The sequence below is a fragment of the Ochotona curzoniae genome, unplaced genomic scaffold (genome assembly GCF_017591425.1).
Source record: "Ochotona curzoniae isolate NIBS_2020 unplaced genomic scaffold, NIBS_Ocur_1.0 contig_46, whole genome shotgun sequence".
Classification (NCBI taxonomy): domain Eukaryota; kingdom Metazoa; phylum Chordata; class Mammalia; order Lagomorpha; family Ochotonidae; genus Ochotona; species Ochotona curzoniae.
In genome coordinates, this window is record NW_024466340.1 from 6,413,520 (window position 1) to 6,431,361 (window position 17,842).

Consider the following 17,842-nt stretch of genomic DNA (forward strand, 5'->3'; position numbering starts at 1 on the left):
TTCTCCCTCGGGTCCTGGCCCCCTCTCTGAGGGTGCACCTGCACCGAGGGCCTCTCCTGTCACTTCCCTTGCAGGATAGCAGTCTTGTTCTTTTCCCAGAAACCGTCCCACCACACGCATGGCCTTCCTAAGATCAAGCATGAGGTGTTTCCAATGCTTGTCTTTTGTGACCCCCTCTGTATCTTCCCAAGCTGTTCAATCGAAACCCCAAGATGACATGATTAGGAGGTGAGGCCTTTGAGTTGGTGGCAAAGGGGTGAGATCCGAGAATGTATGACGGAGCGAGAACCCCCAAAAACAGACCTCGGGGCTGGGTACTTGGCATGCAGGTTGGGCCACCCTCGGGAACCCCAAATCCCACCCCTGAGGGCCTGATTCAGAGCCTGGCTTCTCCAAACGATATCCTTGGGCCAAGGTGCCTAAGGATCAGTGGGTGACAGCCTGAGCGCCGGGGCTGTGTGTTCCTGCTGCTGGCCTCTGCCTGGTCCAGCCTTGTGTGTCGCAGCCATTTGGGGAATGAAACTAAGTGAAATCTGCTCCCCCGTCCCTCTCTTTTCACTTTGCCATTCAAAGAAATTAATTTTACAATGACAAGAAATTAATTTTATCACATGTGAATTACATCACAATAAAATGTGTCTTGTAAAAATAGGGGTTATATCACGAATATTTTTACATAAAATGTGTTCTATAGCACATATACCAACAGCAGCAAAAGCTGGAACGCTCTTGCCTTCTCTGTAGGCAGCTGGACCATGATGCTTTAGTCAACTTTGCACTTGTACCACAAAATATTGAAAGTGGCTGCATTGGAAAAGAAGAGGCTTCATGGGCTTTTCTCTTGGAGGTTGGAGGTTCGAGACTGGCGGTCCCACAGATGTCGTCTCTGTCGAGGGGGCAGCAGATATGCAGGTGGGAACATGCGTGAAAGACCACCCTGCCAAACAGGAAGTTGGAGGGGGCCGGGGGTACCCCCATAACCTCTGGGGGGAGGCTCTCCAGCTACCACAGGCCTCCCACAGGCCCTCCCTGTGTGGCGCTGCCCCGGATGTCCGCCTCCCCAGGCCGCTGCCCTTCAGGTCTGGCAGGCGGTGTGTGTTGACGGAGAGCCGGGCAGCCAAGGCCAGGCGAGGGCCAGAACTGTTTACTGCCTCCAACAAAAGGTGCTTGAGTTAGAAGAGGTCACAGCTGTAACTTCTGTGTGAAGGAGATGATTCTCGGGAGTTGAAAGTCTTTGTTCTAATCAGGAACAGTGACGTTCTCGGCAGTTGTGCTCTGTGGGAGCCCTAGCGAGCGGAGTTCTATCAAAGGTGCCTTTTCATGGTCCTGTTTCCATTCTTAGGTGGGTGGGGAGAGAGGAAGCAGGTGGGGAATGTTTGCACGGTCCATCTACCCCTAATGCGCTTCTGCTTTTTTCTAAAGTTGGATTTCTGTGTTACACAGTGGTGGGTCTGGCCTCATGCCAAATGCCAAGCCCATGTCTGGGTGATGAGTGGACTTTGAGTCAGCACACAGGACATCCCAGCCGAGCGGGGGCCCACGCGCCTGTGGGGGCTGGCCTTCACCTGACACGGCTGGAGCTTCGCCAGGGCTGTGCCGCCCTCCCTGGCTGTGGGTCGTTTGCTGTATTTGTGACTATGGCAGTCATGTGGGACTCAAACCACGTTGCGACTTCATTATCTTGCTACAGGCCCAGGCACCTGCAGAGAGCCTGAATTCTACTTCATGCCTGTAATTGTATTATTTCCGGAGCTAGCGTGTGGCATAATGGGTAAGGCCACCACCTATGACTCTAGCGCCTCATAGGAATGCTGGTTCTCATCCCAGCTGCTCCACTTATTATTATTATTATTATTATTATTATTATTATTATTTTAAAGTTAGAGATGCAGACAAGAGGAGAGACAGAGAAGGATCTTCCGTCTGCTGATTTACACCCCAAGCGGCCACAATAGCCTAAGCTGAGCTGATCTGAAGCCAGGAGCCAGGAGCCTCTTCCAGGTCTCCCACATGCATGCAGGGTCCCAAGGCTTTGGGCCGTCCTCCACTGCTTTCCCAGGCCACAGGCAGGGAGCTGGATGGGAAGTGGAGCTGCCGGGATATGAATCGGCACCCATATGAGATGCCACACTCGGAGATGGAGGATTAGCCAATCGAGCCATTGTACGTGTCTTAAATATTACACAAAGGTTACCCAAATTGCCTGTATCTTTGTGCTGTAAGTAGGCTCAGAGCTCAGTCATGTTGATATGCAGTGGTTCTGTTTTTTCATTGCTATATATACATAATATTCCAGGAAGATTCCTGTATCACTATGTGTTTATTCTTCCTTCCAGTGGGCCCCTGGGTTGCTTCCCTATTACAGGGTTATGTTGCAGTGCCAATCCTGGGCCTGGCTCCTTGTGAGCTGGAAGCTTCTTTGGAGAGAATAGCAGAATTTCAGCAAGGGAGAATGGGCCAGTTGGGCTGCGGAAGCGAACTGAGCATCCACACTGCATCCCATCGCATCCGTGGCCTTGGCCTCAGCAGGGGAGGGTCCCGCGGCCCCCCTGGGCAGGCAGCGTGCGAGGTTCTGGAATAGTGGCTCTGCATGCGGGAAGCTGTTTTCACCTTGTTTTTCCAACTCAAAGTGTTCATCTCTTGGAGCTTTGAACAGCGAGGGCCCCAGAGTCAAGCCCTGCCTGTGTTGGTTTTGGATCGGTGTTTACCAGCTACCTGAACTCGGTCAAGCTTCTCACGCCAGCTGGGCTCAGTTCCTTTGTCTAGGGCAGGGGAAATAGCGGCTGTCACGGCTACTGGAGGGCGGAGTGAGGCCGTCTGCTTAGAACCCTTCAGAAGTGTGTGACAGATGCCACGGCACAAATCTCAGACACAGCAGCTAGAAGGTGGGGATGGTGATGATGATGATGATGGGGCAGCCTTCACCCTCCCTGGGCACAGGTTGGCATCCATGCTGCTTTACTGAAACACACAGACCCTGCCGTTTCCCACCCTCTGTCCTGTCACACGTTGCACGCATGCGCTAGCCCGCGACATCAGTGGGTGACATGGATTTCTCTCCCCTGTTCAGCTTGTTCAGTTTCATGTCCTATCCTAACTGCTACTGATGGTTTGAGGTCTGTTCCCGGGCGTGACCAGGGCTCCCAGCATATCAATATTTGCTAAGAGCACTTGTCTTTCATCCGGGGCCGTGGGATCGAGGGCTGCGCGTCAGATTCTGAGGTCAGTCCCACCACATGCCACCCAAAGACAACAGTGTAGCCAAGGGGCTCAGGTGAGGGTCCCGGCTACAGAGCAGCAACATCTCCTGTCACAGGCCACAAGCAGCAGGGAACAGAGCAAACCTCGTGGCCAGGTGCCAAAGAGTGTGTCACATACAATATGACACATACAATAGCGAAGGTGTTGGTTCTGCAGCGGGGCCTTCCAAAGGGCTTGGGAAGACACTTGGCGAGGGCGCCATGACGTCATGTGACTGGCCAGTTAAAATTTAGCTGAAGCAGAGAGGAGCTGGGACTCAACATGATACTGTCTCTAACTGTCAGTTGGATATACACAGCTTCTCAGGATGCACCTGTCACATTGGGACCAAAGCAAATGATGAGACCCTATCCTATCTGCATATCAAATTGGGGTTCCACCCTCTTCCTTGTGAAAGAGGGAGTGAGAGAGAATCCTTCTCCACCATGGGCTGTGGGACTCTGAGTTCACTTCTGTGGGCAGGGCTGTCTCAGGCAGCTTCCCCATGGGAGATCCTGTCTTTGGATTTTCTTTTCTAACTTGTGGCCACCCTTTGGCCTCTTCAGGCTGGGTATGTTCCTGAATGGGATGGCAAGGGAGCCCACACTGATGAGTGAATTCACATGTGTCCCACCATTGCCCAGTGAACTCTGTCCCTGTTTGCACATGAGCCCAGGCTCTGTCCCTGCCGGAGGCAAGAACCTGGATCAAAACAGGGACTCTGGTTGTCCACTCACATGGCTGTGCAGGCTCCATCACTCACCCATCAGGCCCACGCTTGAGTCACAGGGCAGGTGCTCTGGGAGCAAGGGAATGGTGATAGTTCTGCTGAAGGCCCAGACACAGTCAGGAAATGGAGGGCAGAGCCTGGCAGGAATTCAGAGACTCTTCCCACCACTATGGAGACAGACTGAGACAGTTTTGGGTCCTGCCACCTGCCGAGGAATGTTCGGACCTAGGGGCTGGATAGAACAGGCGAACCTGTCCTTCACCACGCAGGTCTCCCCTGATCCTGACACCACAGGTTCTGCTCATGACCCCCTAGAGAGCCAATGCCCGGGCTGGTGTTGATCCCGCAGAGGCGCAGAGGCGCAAGGCATCAGCGGGCTCCCAGTCTGTCGCAATGAGCAGAGCCAGCTGATCTATGAGGTGGCTTCAGGAAGTATTTTGAAAATTAAACCAAAAGGCATCAGAAGAACTCGTGGTGCGCCCGCACTAGGAGAACGTGGGCAGAGGAGGGCGGGGCATGGGGCCCCTCCTTCAGACCAGGGACCAGATGGGGAGAGGCTGAGGGAGGTCTTGGGAGCGGAGCTGGTGTGACCTCCCACCCCAGCTCCGGGCAGTGCTGCAGGCAGGTATGGCCTCTCTCCTGGGAGCAGCTGAAAGGAAGCTCTATTTGAAAGCCCAAGTACTTAGCACCCCATGAGATAAAGCAAGCAGCTGTGCGATCAGCTTTTTTGTGTTTGTAAAGATTTAATTTTTATTTATTTGAAAAGTAGAGTTACAGAAAGAGATAGAGAGATCCTACATCTACTAGTTCACTCCCCAGATGGCCGCAGTGACAGGAGCTGGGACAGCCCAGAGCCAGCAGCTCCTTCCAGGTCTCCCACGCAGGTGCAGGGGGCTGAGGACTTGGGCCATCTTGTGCTGCTTTCCCAGGCCACAAGCAGAGAGCTGGATGGGAAGTGAAGCAGCCAGATCTTAAACGGGAACCTGTGTGAATGTTGGCATTGCAGGTGGCAGCTTAATCTAGTATGGCACAACACAGCCTCTATTTACTTTATCTGATGGGTGGAGTGTCAGAGAGAGATCTGTCTACTGGTTTACTCCCTGGATGCCTGCAGCAGCTGGGAGCGGACCAGGTCAGGGCCAAGAGCCAGGAACTCGGTCTGTGCTTCCCACATGGGTGGCCAAGAAGTCAGCCTGAGCCATCCGTGCTGCTGCCTTCCAGCATGCTCAGTAGCTGGAAGCTGGAGCGGCACTGGAGCAGGGACCCAATGCCAGGCCTCCAAAGTGGCACCTGGGCACCCGTGTCACAACGTCTGGTTGCATTCAGTTCAGAAACTCTTTCTACATGGGGTAATGCAATCTTCATCTCACCTATTTTTGCCACGGGGTGGCCGACCCCTGGCACCTGGTTTCTCCTATCTTCCTTATTACAGGGGACTGCCTTGTGCCTTAGAAGATGGCCTTGGTGGAAGGTGGGACTCTCGAGGCTCCACAACAGTGTCCTTAGAAGGACAAAGGCAAGGGTGTGGAACTCCAGGAGAAGGCCATGGCAAAGGCCCACAGAGGCAGGACCATGTGGGCAGGACCCAGGAGTGTTGGGACTCCAGGCAGGTGCCTGCAGCCACACCTTTGGAGCCTCCAGGAGAGGCTGGCACCTTGCTCTGGGGGTGCCTCTGCCTTCCAGGGAAGCCATTTCTGCTGGCGTGAACCCCCAGTTGACGGGCACTTCTGTTAAGGCAGCCCTGGGAAAGCTGAATGCTGAGCAGCGCCAATGGCTTCATCTCCTCGGGGACTTTGCACTGTCCCCCCACACTCACCCCAACTTTTGCGTTGTTTGCTCTGTCTTGTCCTTGACCACTGTGTCACCTCCTCAGAGAGGCCTTCCCACACATCATAGCCTTCGCTCATCCTGCTTCACCATGTCCACACCCCCTGTCCCCTGTCCCCCGCATCTCAGCCTTGATGGGAGCCCCAGCTCCTCCACCCAGCACGGCACTTGCAACCTGGCAAAGGACACGTGGAAGCCAACGCAGCCTGGACAAAGTGGCCGGCAGGAAGCCCTGAATCCCCAATGCTGCCGATCCCCCAGAAGGAAAGAGCTGGGGATGCACAGTGGGGCTTCCCCAGCCCGCACCCCGAGAGCCTCCCTACCTAGCCCAGCCGGTGACGCCTGCGCACTCTCGGTCCTCCCTGTGGGAGTGTTGAGCAATTCAGGAAGGCATCCTTGCCGCTCTCAGGGCTGTTCATCTGGGGCTGGGCGTCGGAATAGTGAAACGCCTTATCTGCATCCAGCGAGGAGGCTGGAGCAAGCCTCATCTTGCTCAAGCATCAAGGAGGGACATGGAGATGGAAGTGAAAGCTCAACAGAAACCTGGCGGGATTACAGACTCAAACCAGAACATCTCCCTTCTGGCTCAGAACTGGGAACCGAAACGGTCCCTTGGGAGCCCTTCACCACCCCCACCCCGCCTGCAGGAAATTCTGGTCTATCTGATTCCCTCCCTGACACACAGATTCCCCCAACAGAGCGTAAAGAACTGTTTCTGTAGCCTCCTCCCCGCGCCCCTTCCAAAGCGCATGGTTTTCGTTTGGCCCGTGACTCGTCTGTGTCTCATGGCGCTGCCCGGTCACTGGGTCCCTGCCTCACTTTGCAGGCCACAGTGCTTTACTTCCAGGGCAGAGTTAACTCGTCAAGGTCCCCCGCAGTGGCAGTCTGTGAACCATAACCCAGACAGATGCAACATCAGACCATGTCTCCTATCAAAATTGATTGCAATGGTCCATTTATTTTAAATAACAGAAATGCGAGCAAATGAACCAGAAGGAACCTTACCCCAGCGCCCTGGTGCTCAGCGTGGCCGTGGCTCCCACTTAATGACAGGTGCAAACAGAGGAAGGAAGCCACGTCCCTTCCCAAGCTCTCTAATAGCCGGGCCCTCCTGTGCCTACAAACAGACGGATGGATTCGTGGTTGGCTGCGGCACAAAGGCCATTTTCTGTCCCCTAATAGCTCCGTATCTCCTGGGGCCAATCCCCTTGTCACCGCTGCTGCAAACTCAGATATTCATGCACAATTTATGAACCTTTTCCTCCTCCCTTTCTGGCGGGTTCCTGGACGCCTGAGTCCCCCCCAACCTTCCCAGCCTCTGCTAAGCTCACTCCGAGCCAGCTGCTGCCCTGGGAGCTGAAGACCGTCCACCACGTCTCAGGCACGAGGTCAGAAACCCCAAACCACCCAGGGGTTCCAGCCCTGCCCATCTTCAGTCCTGCAAACATAGGTGCTAAAGCCTGCATGACTTCAGTTGCCTGGAAGCTCCAAGATCGGTTCCCCTTGCCTCCCCCTCCAGTGTCTGCAGTGACAGCCTGTTACCACGCAGCCCACTGCGCCACTGTGTGATTTCTCTGAATGCAGAAGTTTCAGGAAACCTCAAGCCCAGCTCAACACACCGGGTCCCACGTGCCTGCAGAGACCTGGCTCCTGCCCACCGTCTCCACCTTTCCCAGCGCCACTGCTTAGCGAGGGCTTGGGGCCATGTGCGAGGGGCTCCACGGGCAGCTGGGCTCGGCCATCAGGGCGTCCGGACTCCGGAGGGAGCTCGGGTCCCCCGTGAGCTCCACGCTGGTACTCCTGTTGTTGTCTGGTTCGCCGGGCGGAGCCCTCCTCCGGAGGCAGCGGTTGAAAAGCATGGAGAAGAAGTTGGGGAACGAGGGGCTAGAGAAGTAGTAGACCAGCGGGTCCAGCATGCTGTTCATGTAGGTGAAGCTGAGGGTGATAAAGAAGGCCAGATCCACGGAGCGGTACACGCCACAGTCGCGCGTCCCCGACGTGTGCAGCAGCCAGAAGATGCGCATGCGCACGGCCACGCTGGGCAGGAAGCAGATGACGAAGACCACGGCCACCACCAGGACAAAGTTGATGGCTCTGCGGATCTTGGCGTGCCGGTCCATCTGCCTCTGCCGCAGGCTCCACACGATGCGGACCGAGCAGAAGAGGATGATGGCGAGCGGCAGGAAGAACTCCAGCAGGAACATGGCGTCGTGCCAGCGGAAGGCCTCACAGATGCTGAAGCTGCTGCACAGGTTGGCCGCGCCGTTGGGGGTCAGCATCTTCTTGTTGAGGAGGTGGACGGTCAGGCCGATGGTGACGCCCCACAGGAGGCACGAAATGACGGCTGCCGTCTGGTTGGAGATCTTGTTGAGAGCGTGGTGGGGGTGAACCACCCGGAAGTACCTGTCCACGGCCACCACGGTGAGGAAGATGATGCTGCCCTGGCGATTCATGGCCAGCATGAAGAGCATCAGCCGACAAGGGACATCCCCGAACTTCCAGTCCCACTTCCTCATGTAGTTGTCCGTCAGGAAGGGCAAGCAGATGATGAGGAGAAAGTCAGCCACGGCCAAGTTGAACAAGAAAATCCGGCTGGATTTCCAGGACTTGAGGTGAAAGCAGAAAATCCACAAGGCGAGGCCATTGCCCAGGAGCCCGAACACGAACTCCAGCCCCAGCACGGGTGGCAGCACGTTGGCAATGAAGTCATCTCGGAACACACAGCAGTTCTTGCCTCCGATCACCAGAAAATGCTCCTGCGGGCGGTGCTGGTTCATGGAGAGACGGAGCAGGGGCCCCGCTCAGGAGCGCCTCACCTGGGAGAGAGGTGTGCGTCTGTGTGGGGAGCAGGCAGCACAGCCCTGGCCTTTATGTCATGTCAGGGGTGTTGAAATAGATGACTGAATGGTTACCAGGAAGCTACGAAATCACTTCAGGAAAAAAAAAAAGCAGCGTGGCTCTTGAGCAACCTGCTGTTTGCATAAACAAGTAAGAAAAATCCCCTGGGCGAACAGGAACCAACAGAACTTTCTAAATGTGAAGGGTGAGTTTTGGGCAAGCCAAGAAGGCCAGGACATCTCCCTGTGAGAGAGCCAGTGCGCCCATCCCCTGACAGGGTGCCAGCCCTGGAGAGGTGATTGCTGGCTGCCCTTGACTTTACTCACAGAACCACTGGCCACAGTGGCCAGGCAGGAACCGCTGGCAGGGCGTGAGAGCCATGTAGCTGAAGTGCCGAGTGTTGGGGAACAGCAAGGATTCACAGGAAACATGTGTGTGCGCCTAACTCAAGAACCAGCTGGGCCCAGCGGGATAGCATAGTGGTTAAAGTCCTCCTCTTGCACGTGTCGGGATCCCATATCGGCACCGGTTCTAATCCCAGCATCCCCACTTCCCATCCAGCTCCCTGTTTGCTGCCTGGGACGGCCCAAAGCCTTGGGATCCTGCATCTGTGTGGGAGACCCAGAAGAGGCTCCTGGCTCCTGGCTTCAAATCAGCTCAGCTCCAGCCATTGCAGCCGCTTAGGGAGTGAACCATCAGACAGAAGATCTTCTTTTCTGTCTCTCCTCCTCTGTATATCCACCTTTCCAATATAAATAAATAAATCTTAAAAAAAAAATAGGAATCAGCCACGTGCACACGATTTCTGTGAAAAGGCTGAGAGAACACGGCAGCCTGAGTGTGTTGTGAGAACGTGTGGCACATGAGCGTTCGTCCTGTGTCACCAACAGATGGGACATCCTCACCAGCTCCCTGTCTAAAAACCCAAGCCCGATGTGAGTCACCCGTGGTTAAGGAAGATAGCATGTGTGGTTCACGTTGGATTCTTGTAGCCAACGTGCTGTTGAGTGATTTGTCTTTTTTTTTTTAGAGAGATCCATCTTTAAGTAGGTATTATTGTATTATTTTTAAAACCACCAGTCTTCCTCGGGCAGAGTAATTTTAGCTTCACAGAAAAACTGGGCAGGAAGTGCAAAATCCCTTGTCTCCTGCACGTGAGCGGGCACAGTCTCGCCCCAGCCAAGTGCACGGCGTCTTAAAATCCCCGATTTCATAGACCTGGAGCAACAGCAGACAACCCTTCACACGTCATCTTTACTGCCCAGGGTGGTCGGGCATCGCCCTTCAGAACATTGCTGCTTCTGGCTGTCCTGTTTTGTTGTTGTTACTTATTTTTATTTGTTTGTTTTTGAGATATATTCACTTATCTGGAAGACAGAGAGAAGATAATCCATCCAGTGGCTCACTCCACCAACGGCCGCCCCACATGGGTCTGGGCAATGCTGAATTCAGGAACTTGGAACTCCGTCTGGGACCCCCGCCCCACCACTTGGAGTGGCAAGGATCCAAGCCCTTGAACCATCTTCCACTGTTTTATTTGGTACATTAACAGGGAGACGGACTGGAAATGGAGTAGCCAGAACTTGGAACCGGCACGCATATGGTATCCCAGGAACCCAAGTGGCAGCTTAACTTGCTGTGCTACGAGCCGGCCCCCAGTGTGGAGTTGGAAATAGCAACTGTTAGTTGCCTAGCTAGGTGCAATGTTGGGGGTTTCCCGGGTCTTCCCAGTAAGCTAGGGTCGGGTGAACCTTGTGTTGGACTTCAGTAGGTCTGGCTCTATGTGACGATGATGGTGGTAGTGGAGACCATGATGGCACCTGCAGGTTAGCATCTAGGCTCGGAGTTCCAAATCCACGGTCCATCTTCACCCCGGCCCTAGCTTTCCAGGGAGGGGCTGTTACCATTCCCGGTTTCCAAACAAGGAAAGTGAAAACTCCAAGGGGCTGCTGGTACGCTGAGGCCACTGGCTGATGGGGACACTGAAGGGATTTGTGGGTGGCACAGCCTCCCAGCCCGCCATCACCACCCTTGACGCACAGATTGAATGCCTGGTCTGCTGTGCGGTGTCGCTCCACCCTGCCTCCGGAGCGTGTTCCTGGGCCCTGCTGTTAGGGCTCGGAGGACTGCGGTCTTGTCTGTGTGACAACTGCAGCACCTGCAAGGGACCCTCTCTGCCCACGTTGTACAGTTGGATGCCATCCACGCAATGCCGCTGCAACAGTGTGGTGATCATAAGAAAAGCATGGCAGCAAACACAGTCCCTTTGGAAGGTGCCTGCTCGAACCTCCTGGCCACCCCAGTCCCCAGCTCCCACTGGCGAGGGTCCTTCCCGCTCCCTCCAGCTCCTCCCAGCTCCTCCCAGCTCGGCTCACGGCTCCCAGCTGCTCAGCCGGTACATGCCTGCCTCCCTGGATTTGGGAGCGGGGAGCAGGCTACAGAATTTCCGGTCCTTCCACTGTACCCCAGGCATGTTTCTTCTTGCTCCTGTCCTTTTTCTTACGAGTGCCTGAGTTGCACAGAAACTTGTTACAATGAATCATTTCAGGAGCACAGTGATGGAAAGCCCACTGACCATTTATGACTCACAGGAGCATTGCCTGTCTCCCCTCTGGCCTTCTGTGCTCCGCTGCGCTGTGTGAAATGATTTTTGTTTTTTAACTAAAAAGCAATATCAGAAGTGATTCTCCCACAGTCCATTTTGCAGTCCCAGGATTCAGGACCTCCTGGCTGTGCCTCCAGGACAGCTCCAGGCTCCTGGCTTTGGATCGACTCAGCGCTGGCCTTTGCAGCCAGTTGAGGCATGAGCCAACAGGTGAAAGATTTTTCTCTCTGTCTCTCCTTTTCTCTGTAAAGCTGCCTTTCCAACAAAAATAAGAAGTATATGTTTTTTAAAAGTCAGCTACAATTTTTCAGGCATTTTCTATGTGCCAGGCATGCAACACAGACTGGCCTGTATGAGCTCATTTCATTCCCCACAAAATCCTACAAGAGATGCTTATAATTTTTTTAAAAAATATTTATTTTTATTGCAAGGTCAGATATACAGAGAGGAGGAGAAACAGAGAGGAAGATCTTCTGTCCGATGATTCACTTCCCAAGTGACTACAACGGCCAGAGCTGAGCAGATCTGAAGCCAGGATCCAGGAGTTTCTTCCAGGTCTCCCACACGGTTGCAGGATCCCAAGGCCTTGGGCCATCCTCAACTGCTTTCCCAGGCCACAAGCAGGGAGCTGGATGGGAAATGGAGCGGCTGGGATTAGAACAGGTGCCCACATGGGGTCCTGAGCATGTTCAAGGCGAGGACTTTAGCCGCTAGGCCCAACTCATCATTATTTTTATTTTTGATGATTTTTACGTAGTTGATTAGGGTGATAAGAGTTGAGAGTTACAGGAAGGTGGGTGAGACCATGGTTTCCACATTTTCTTTTTTTCCTTCCTGTATCTGGGGGTGGGGGGAGATAAAGAGAGAAGCCATAGCCTCCCAACGCCTCCGTACCCTGGGATGGAGGAAGCTACCCCACACCAGCCCAGGGTCCCCGATGTGGGGCAAGCTCCAAGGGTCCTGCTCAAGAGACTTTGATAGTTCAAAGTTCTCAATTACTGCCGATCTCGCCACTCTAAGCACAACGAAAATCTTCAGAATTGACTGGTTGACATAGTCCACCTTAGAGTCTCAGATACTCACTGGGCTGTGGTTGTTCATCAATTTAAAATCTTACAAGAGATTTGCTGTCATCATCACAATCCCACTTCACAGACTGGCCCAGAGAGAACAGGCGATTGACCACTTCATGCCTTTGAACTCAACTACAGTGAATGGCTTGAAACAGTGCAGGTGCGTGTTGTCAGGCTCCCAGGCTGAGCTGGGCTCAGGCAGGCAGTTCTTACAGGAGGCTGTGATGGCAGCTGGACTAGAATGTCCATGAACGACCAAGCAGGACCCTGAGACCTCAAGCTGCTCTCTCTCTCTCGCGCTCTCTCTCTCTCTGTAGCCCCGTGCATCTTCCTGTGGCCTCCCCATGTCCACATGTTCCTCTCACCGGGCAGGCCATACTTCACACACGGACCATCCAGGGCTCCCAGAAGCCCACACGGGAACGCAGAAATCCCCAAGCCTCCAGCACATTTGAGGGGTTGAAGCAGCCGGCACAACTGGTCTGTGTCCCCCATGATGGGCAGGGTGTCATCAGAACCACTCAGGACGTCAAGGTCAAGTTCACCGGGGCTGCCTTGGGAGACTTTGGTTTGCTGTGTGTGAATGACTGAGTTGGGACTCTATAAACAGGAAGTTAGAGCCCTCGGAACTCCTAATGAGGAATGAAAAAGTTAAAAATGAGGTAGAGAGGAAGCTGCTGTTGCCAACAGGCAGATATGCTTAGAAAGCGTAAAAGAGTGTGTGGGGCCAGCGCTGTGTAGTGGGTAAGGCCACAGCCTGCAATGCTGGGATCCCATATGGGTGCCCATTTGCATCCTGGTTGCTCCACTTCCATCCAGCTCCCTGCTTGAGGCCTGGGAAAAGCAGTGGAGGACGGCCCAAGGCCTGGGTCCCTGCACCTGTGTAGGAAACCCAGAAGAAGCTCCTGGCTCCTGGCTCCTGGCTTTAGATCGGCTCAGCATCGGCTGTTGAAGTGAAACAGCAGATGGAAAATCATTGTCTCTCCTTCTCTCTGTAAATCTGCCTTTCCAATTAAAAAAAAAAATCTTAATATATGTGCTGCTCTGCTGCCAAAGTAAGCACAAATAATAAATCTTTAAAAACAAAAATAAAAAATGAATCAGGCTATTTTAGGTTTTAAAAATGTAGTATTGAGTTTAACGTAAAATAAACCGAGGGCTAGCAGAATAAGCAAATGATCTTGAAAAACGAACAAAATTTTCCTGAATTTATGGAACTTTATCATGAGAATAAGTTTTTTTTTAAATGAAGAAGAGGAACAAAATTGGAGAACTCACATTTCCTGCTTTAAAATTAGCCCTGGAGTTACAGCAATCAAAGTAGCATAATTTCTGAGAGTCCAGAAGTAATCAAGATAGCACAGCTTATGGTCAGCTTTTAGCGAATATCAGAACAATACAAGGAGAAGGAATAACCCTTGTAAGAGTGAGACTTGGGGGCCCACCATGGTAGCCTAGCGGCTAAAGTCCTCGCCTTGAACCCGCCAGGATCCCATATGGACGCTGGTTCTAATGGTTCTAATCCCAGCTGCTCCACTTCCCATCCAGCTCCCTGCCTGTGTCCTGGGAAAGCAGTGGAGGACGGCCCAAGGCCTTGGGACCCTGCAACCATGTGAGAGACCTGGAAGAGGCTCCTGGCTCCTGGCTTCAAATCAGCTCAGCTCCAGCTGATGCAGCCACTTGGGAAGTGAATCATCAGACAGAAGATCTTTCTCTCTCTCTCTCTCCTTCTCTCTGTTTATCTGCCTTTCCAAAAATTTTTTAAATATTTTTTAAGTGAGACTTAAAAAAATGAGAGAAGCCCCAAGTAGGAGAAGGAGGCCCCTTGCTTATAATCTCGCGAAGGGACTTGCAGACCTAATTGTAGCAGCTCAAACTATAGAACTCTGAGGAAAAAAAAACAAACCAAACCAAAGCAAAACAAAAACACCTAAGTCTTCATAATCTCAAACTAAGGACAGCCTTCCAAGGCATGCCACCAAAAACAAATGCAACGAAAATAAATTCGTGGGCCTGGTGTGGTGGCCTAATGGCTAAAGTCCTCGCCTGGGCACCAGTTCTAATCCTGGCAGCTCCACTTCCCATCCAGCTCCCTGCTTGTGGCCTGGGAGAACAGTTGAGAACGGCCCAAAGCCCTGGGCCCCTGCACCCACATGTGGGAGACCTGGAGGAGGTTCCTGGCTTCAGATCGGTGCAGCTCCCCATTGTGGTCACCTGGGGAATGAATCAACGGACAGAAGATCTTCCTCTCTGTTTCTCCTCCTCTCTGTATATCTGACTTTGCAATAAAAATAAATTTAAACTGGACTTCATCACTTTATTAAAGATCTGTCATCTATTTGAAAAGCAGAGTTACAGAGAAAGTCGGGCAGACAGAGAGGAAGGCGATTTTTCATCCACTGCTCACTCCGCAGCCGCAGGTGCTGGGCCAGGTCAATACCAGAAGCCTAGAACTTCATCTTGGTCTCCCACATGGGTTCCAGGGGCCCAAGCTCCAGGGCCATCTTCCTCTACTTACCCTGGCACATGAGCAAGGAGCTGGATCAGAAGTGGAGCAGCTGGGACTCAGACCAGTACTCGTGAGGAATACGGGTGTTGTAAGCAGCCGGTTCCCCTGATGTGCCACGCCCGACCCCAACTCCATCGCTTTAAAGAGGAAAAATGTCATCTATGTGGGGTCTTCACTGCTCCACCAAACGCCCACTCCCAGACAAGTTTATTTCGGTGTAAAAACTTTCTGAGATCCTTCCACAGGAGGGATCTTTGAAAAGTTTATGGAAGAATGCTCTGGCAAATGCATATTATGAAAAAAACCTACATGTGAACTTAAATTTATTATGCCAAATGAGCTATGGACTCAGCTGGGAGCTCTGTCTTCCTGGGTGAGCCCAGAGGGCCCCGTGCCGGCCGGAGTGGGAGGCTGACACATGGGGTAATTCTGGAGAGTTATGAAACCAAGGACCTCGCATTTTCCGTTCACACCAAGCCCTTCCCACCAGGGTGCCAGTGCGAGCCGCTGACGCCTGCTCCAGGATGCCAGGAACTTCTAGGGTACCAGGCTGAAAGGCAAGCTCCCCGAGCCCTCGTCACACAGCCTGGCCAAGTCCTGCCTCGCCACATAGAACCCCCTGAGCCCCACAGTCCAAATCCCCACCTACACACCACATACCCCTAATCCGGGGGTGACTGCACACACCACCCGAGGCATTTTCATTTGAGTCAAAGACAAGGAGACCTCTTCTGAGAGTGGGCTGGAATTGACGATTCTACCACGGGCAGCACTAAAGGAGGCGTCCCTTACACCTCGGCTCGGACCCCTCTTGGTATTTCTGGTCTGATTTCCCATCTTATCTCCAAAGGACTTTTCCCAAAACACCACAGCAGGAGAAGCATTTCACTTGCATTGTTCCAATTCTAGCGTAAGTGCTGCCAAAGCAAGCACAAACATTTGCTCTGAATCAAATGCTTTCCTGTCCCTGGAAGCATGAGCAAAACTTTACCAACAAAGCCGACTCCTCTCCCTTACAATTCCTGGGGGTGAGGGGAACCTCTCCTTAAGATGGCTTCTTTTTGGGTCACATTCTGCCAATTCCACATGGAGAATGCACTTGAACCTGGGCGTGGCTCCTGCTGCTGTCCTTGAGTTCTCGGTGAGACCCCTGGGGACGCACCTGCCAGGTGGAGCTTCTGGGTAGCACACACGACTCCCCACACCCAACAGAGTCACACACACGCAGATTTTTCTCTTCAAACCCATTTTTATTGAGCTGGAGCCACCAAGGGGCGCCCCGGGCAGGAACTGTAGCTAAGAATAGAACTGAGAGCGGAAGGAGCGTTGGGGTTTTTACTTGGGTTCCTATCAAGAGGATATATGCACTTTGGAGGCTGATAAGAATCTTTGCCTCAACCGCTGTCCTGGCAGCAGGGGGAGCAGGGGACTGGGGGGAGACCATGGAGCAACACCATCAGAGCCCCCGGAGAAGCTGTGCCTCTTCCAGTCCATATCAGACATGCTTCATGTAATTGTCGTTATCTGGAGCCATCGCTGCCAGCTGCTGCCCTTAACGCTACCATGTTCATAAACAAGCCGCGTGAAGCACCGACTACTCGCAGGTGCCTGGCTGAGTCCTCATGCGTCAGGGCCACACATTCCCCGCGTCCACCCCGCCACCCCTTGAAGGCAGAGCTATTGCTTCTCTTGTTTGACCCAGCAGACCAAAAACTGAATGCAGTTCAGTAAAGAGCCGAACTGGGCCAAGACCTTGTATCTAGCAAGAAGTTGGACTGGGGTGTAGACTTTTGTCCCTCTGTCCCTCTGCCCCAGCCTGGAGCTTTTCATTGCTACAGCACCGGAAAAGCCAGGAGTGGAGCAACCCACAGGAATCTTTTAAGGCCAAAGAACTAGAGCTTGGCAAGGTCAGTACAAAGGAAAGGCACCCCTGGGCATTGCAAAAGCGTGCTCACGGGAGTGGAGAGCCACCGCAAGGCCACACGGCCACACAGCTGCACGGCTTGGAGTGTGGCGTAGGTTTCTCCCCCAGGGTCAGGGCCCCGGCTGCCCGTTATTTCCCAGAGTCAGCAAATCCTGAGGTCCCCAGGGAGGCTTTGGGAAGCAAGAATCGATGCATAAGGAAGTCCCGCAAAGAGAAGAGAACCTGAGATTTGCAGAGAACAGTTAACAGAAGCTGCGAGCTAAGGGGGTGATGGGGAGGCCGCGTCGCACTGGGGGGCTGGCTGAGCCAGGACCCTGCAGCTGGAAAGGACCTGTCTTGAATACAGCAAACACTTGGGGGATGGCTATGGGGATGGGCAGCTGGTTTCCCTCCATGGCCACAGAGCCAGCAGTCAGTGGCAACCCTAGCTGAATTTGCACACCCCAAAAACCAACAGGAATCTTTTCAAGTTCTCTGTTCCCCACCTTGCTGCTACCCTGGGCTGGGGTGGAAAAGCAAAGGCAGTTGAATGTAACCCCCAACGCCTCCTGGCAGGCGTGAAGATCTGCAGAGAACCGCACCGAACAAAGGTCAGATTAAATTGTTTGCTGCGTTCTTGGGCTGCCTAGAAGCCCAAACAACAGCCAAGCAGCGTCCAGAGGGGCTACGGAAGAGAGCTACTGTCAGGATCAAGAACTTATTTCCCTAAGCCTGATATAAGCGTCCTGACTAACCAGGTTCTGTTCTCCAAGACAACGAATTGGCGCAGCGCACAAGAAACGAGCGATGCAGTTCAGCACTTCCCACCTCCCTGAGTGAGAGCATGCTCCTTCACCACAGCTGTTTGCTCTGCTGCTTCGAAACACCCCAGAGCTGAGGAGCCCGTCACATCCCTGCCCGATGCCCACGGCCCTCCACTCACGCACACCTGGCCCCTGCCCTTGTGCCCAGCTCATGTCAATGCCACCAGTTTGCTTCAACCAACTGGGACCTGCAGGCAAGGGACAGTAATGTGACTCTCAGAAAGTCAGGCGGCCATTTCCAGGCACATACCAGCCGGAGGCTGCCCGTCTGGCCTCTCTTCTTCCCGAGCTGC

General features: G+C 53.4%; 1 protein-coding gene across 1 annotated transcript; it reads right to left on the minus strand.

The window, feature by feature from the left end:
- Positions 1-6,997: 6,997 nt before the first annotated feature.
- HCAR2 (hydroxycarboxylic acid receptor 2) lies at positions 6,998-8,631 on the minus strand. The gene has a single exon (XM_040987078.1). The coding sequence runs from the start codon at positions 8,572-8,574 to the stop codon at positions 7,483-7,485; it is 1,092 nt and encodes a 363-aa protein (XP_040843012.1). The 5' UTR covers positions 8,575-8,631; the 3' UTR covers positions 6,998-7,482.
- Positions 8,632-17,842: the final 9,211 nt, after the last annotated feature.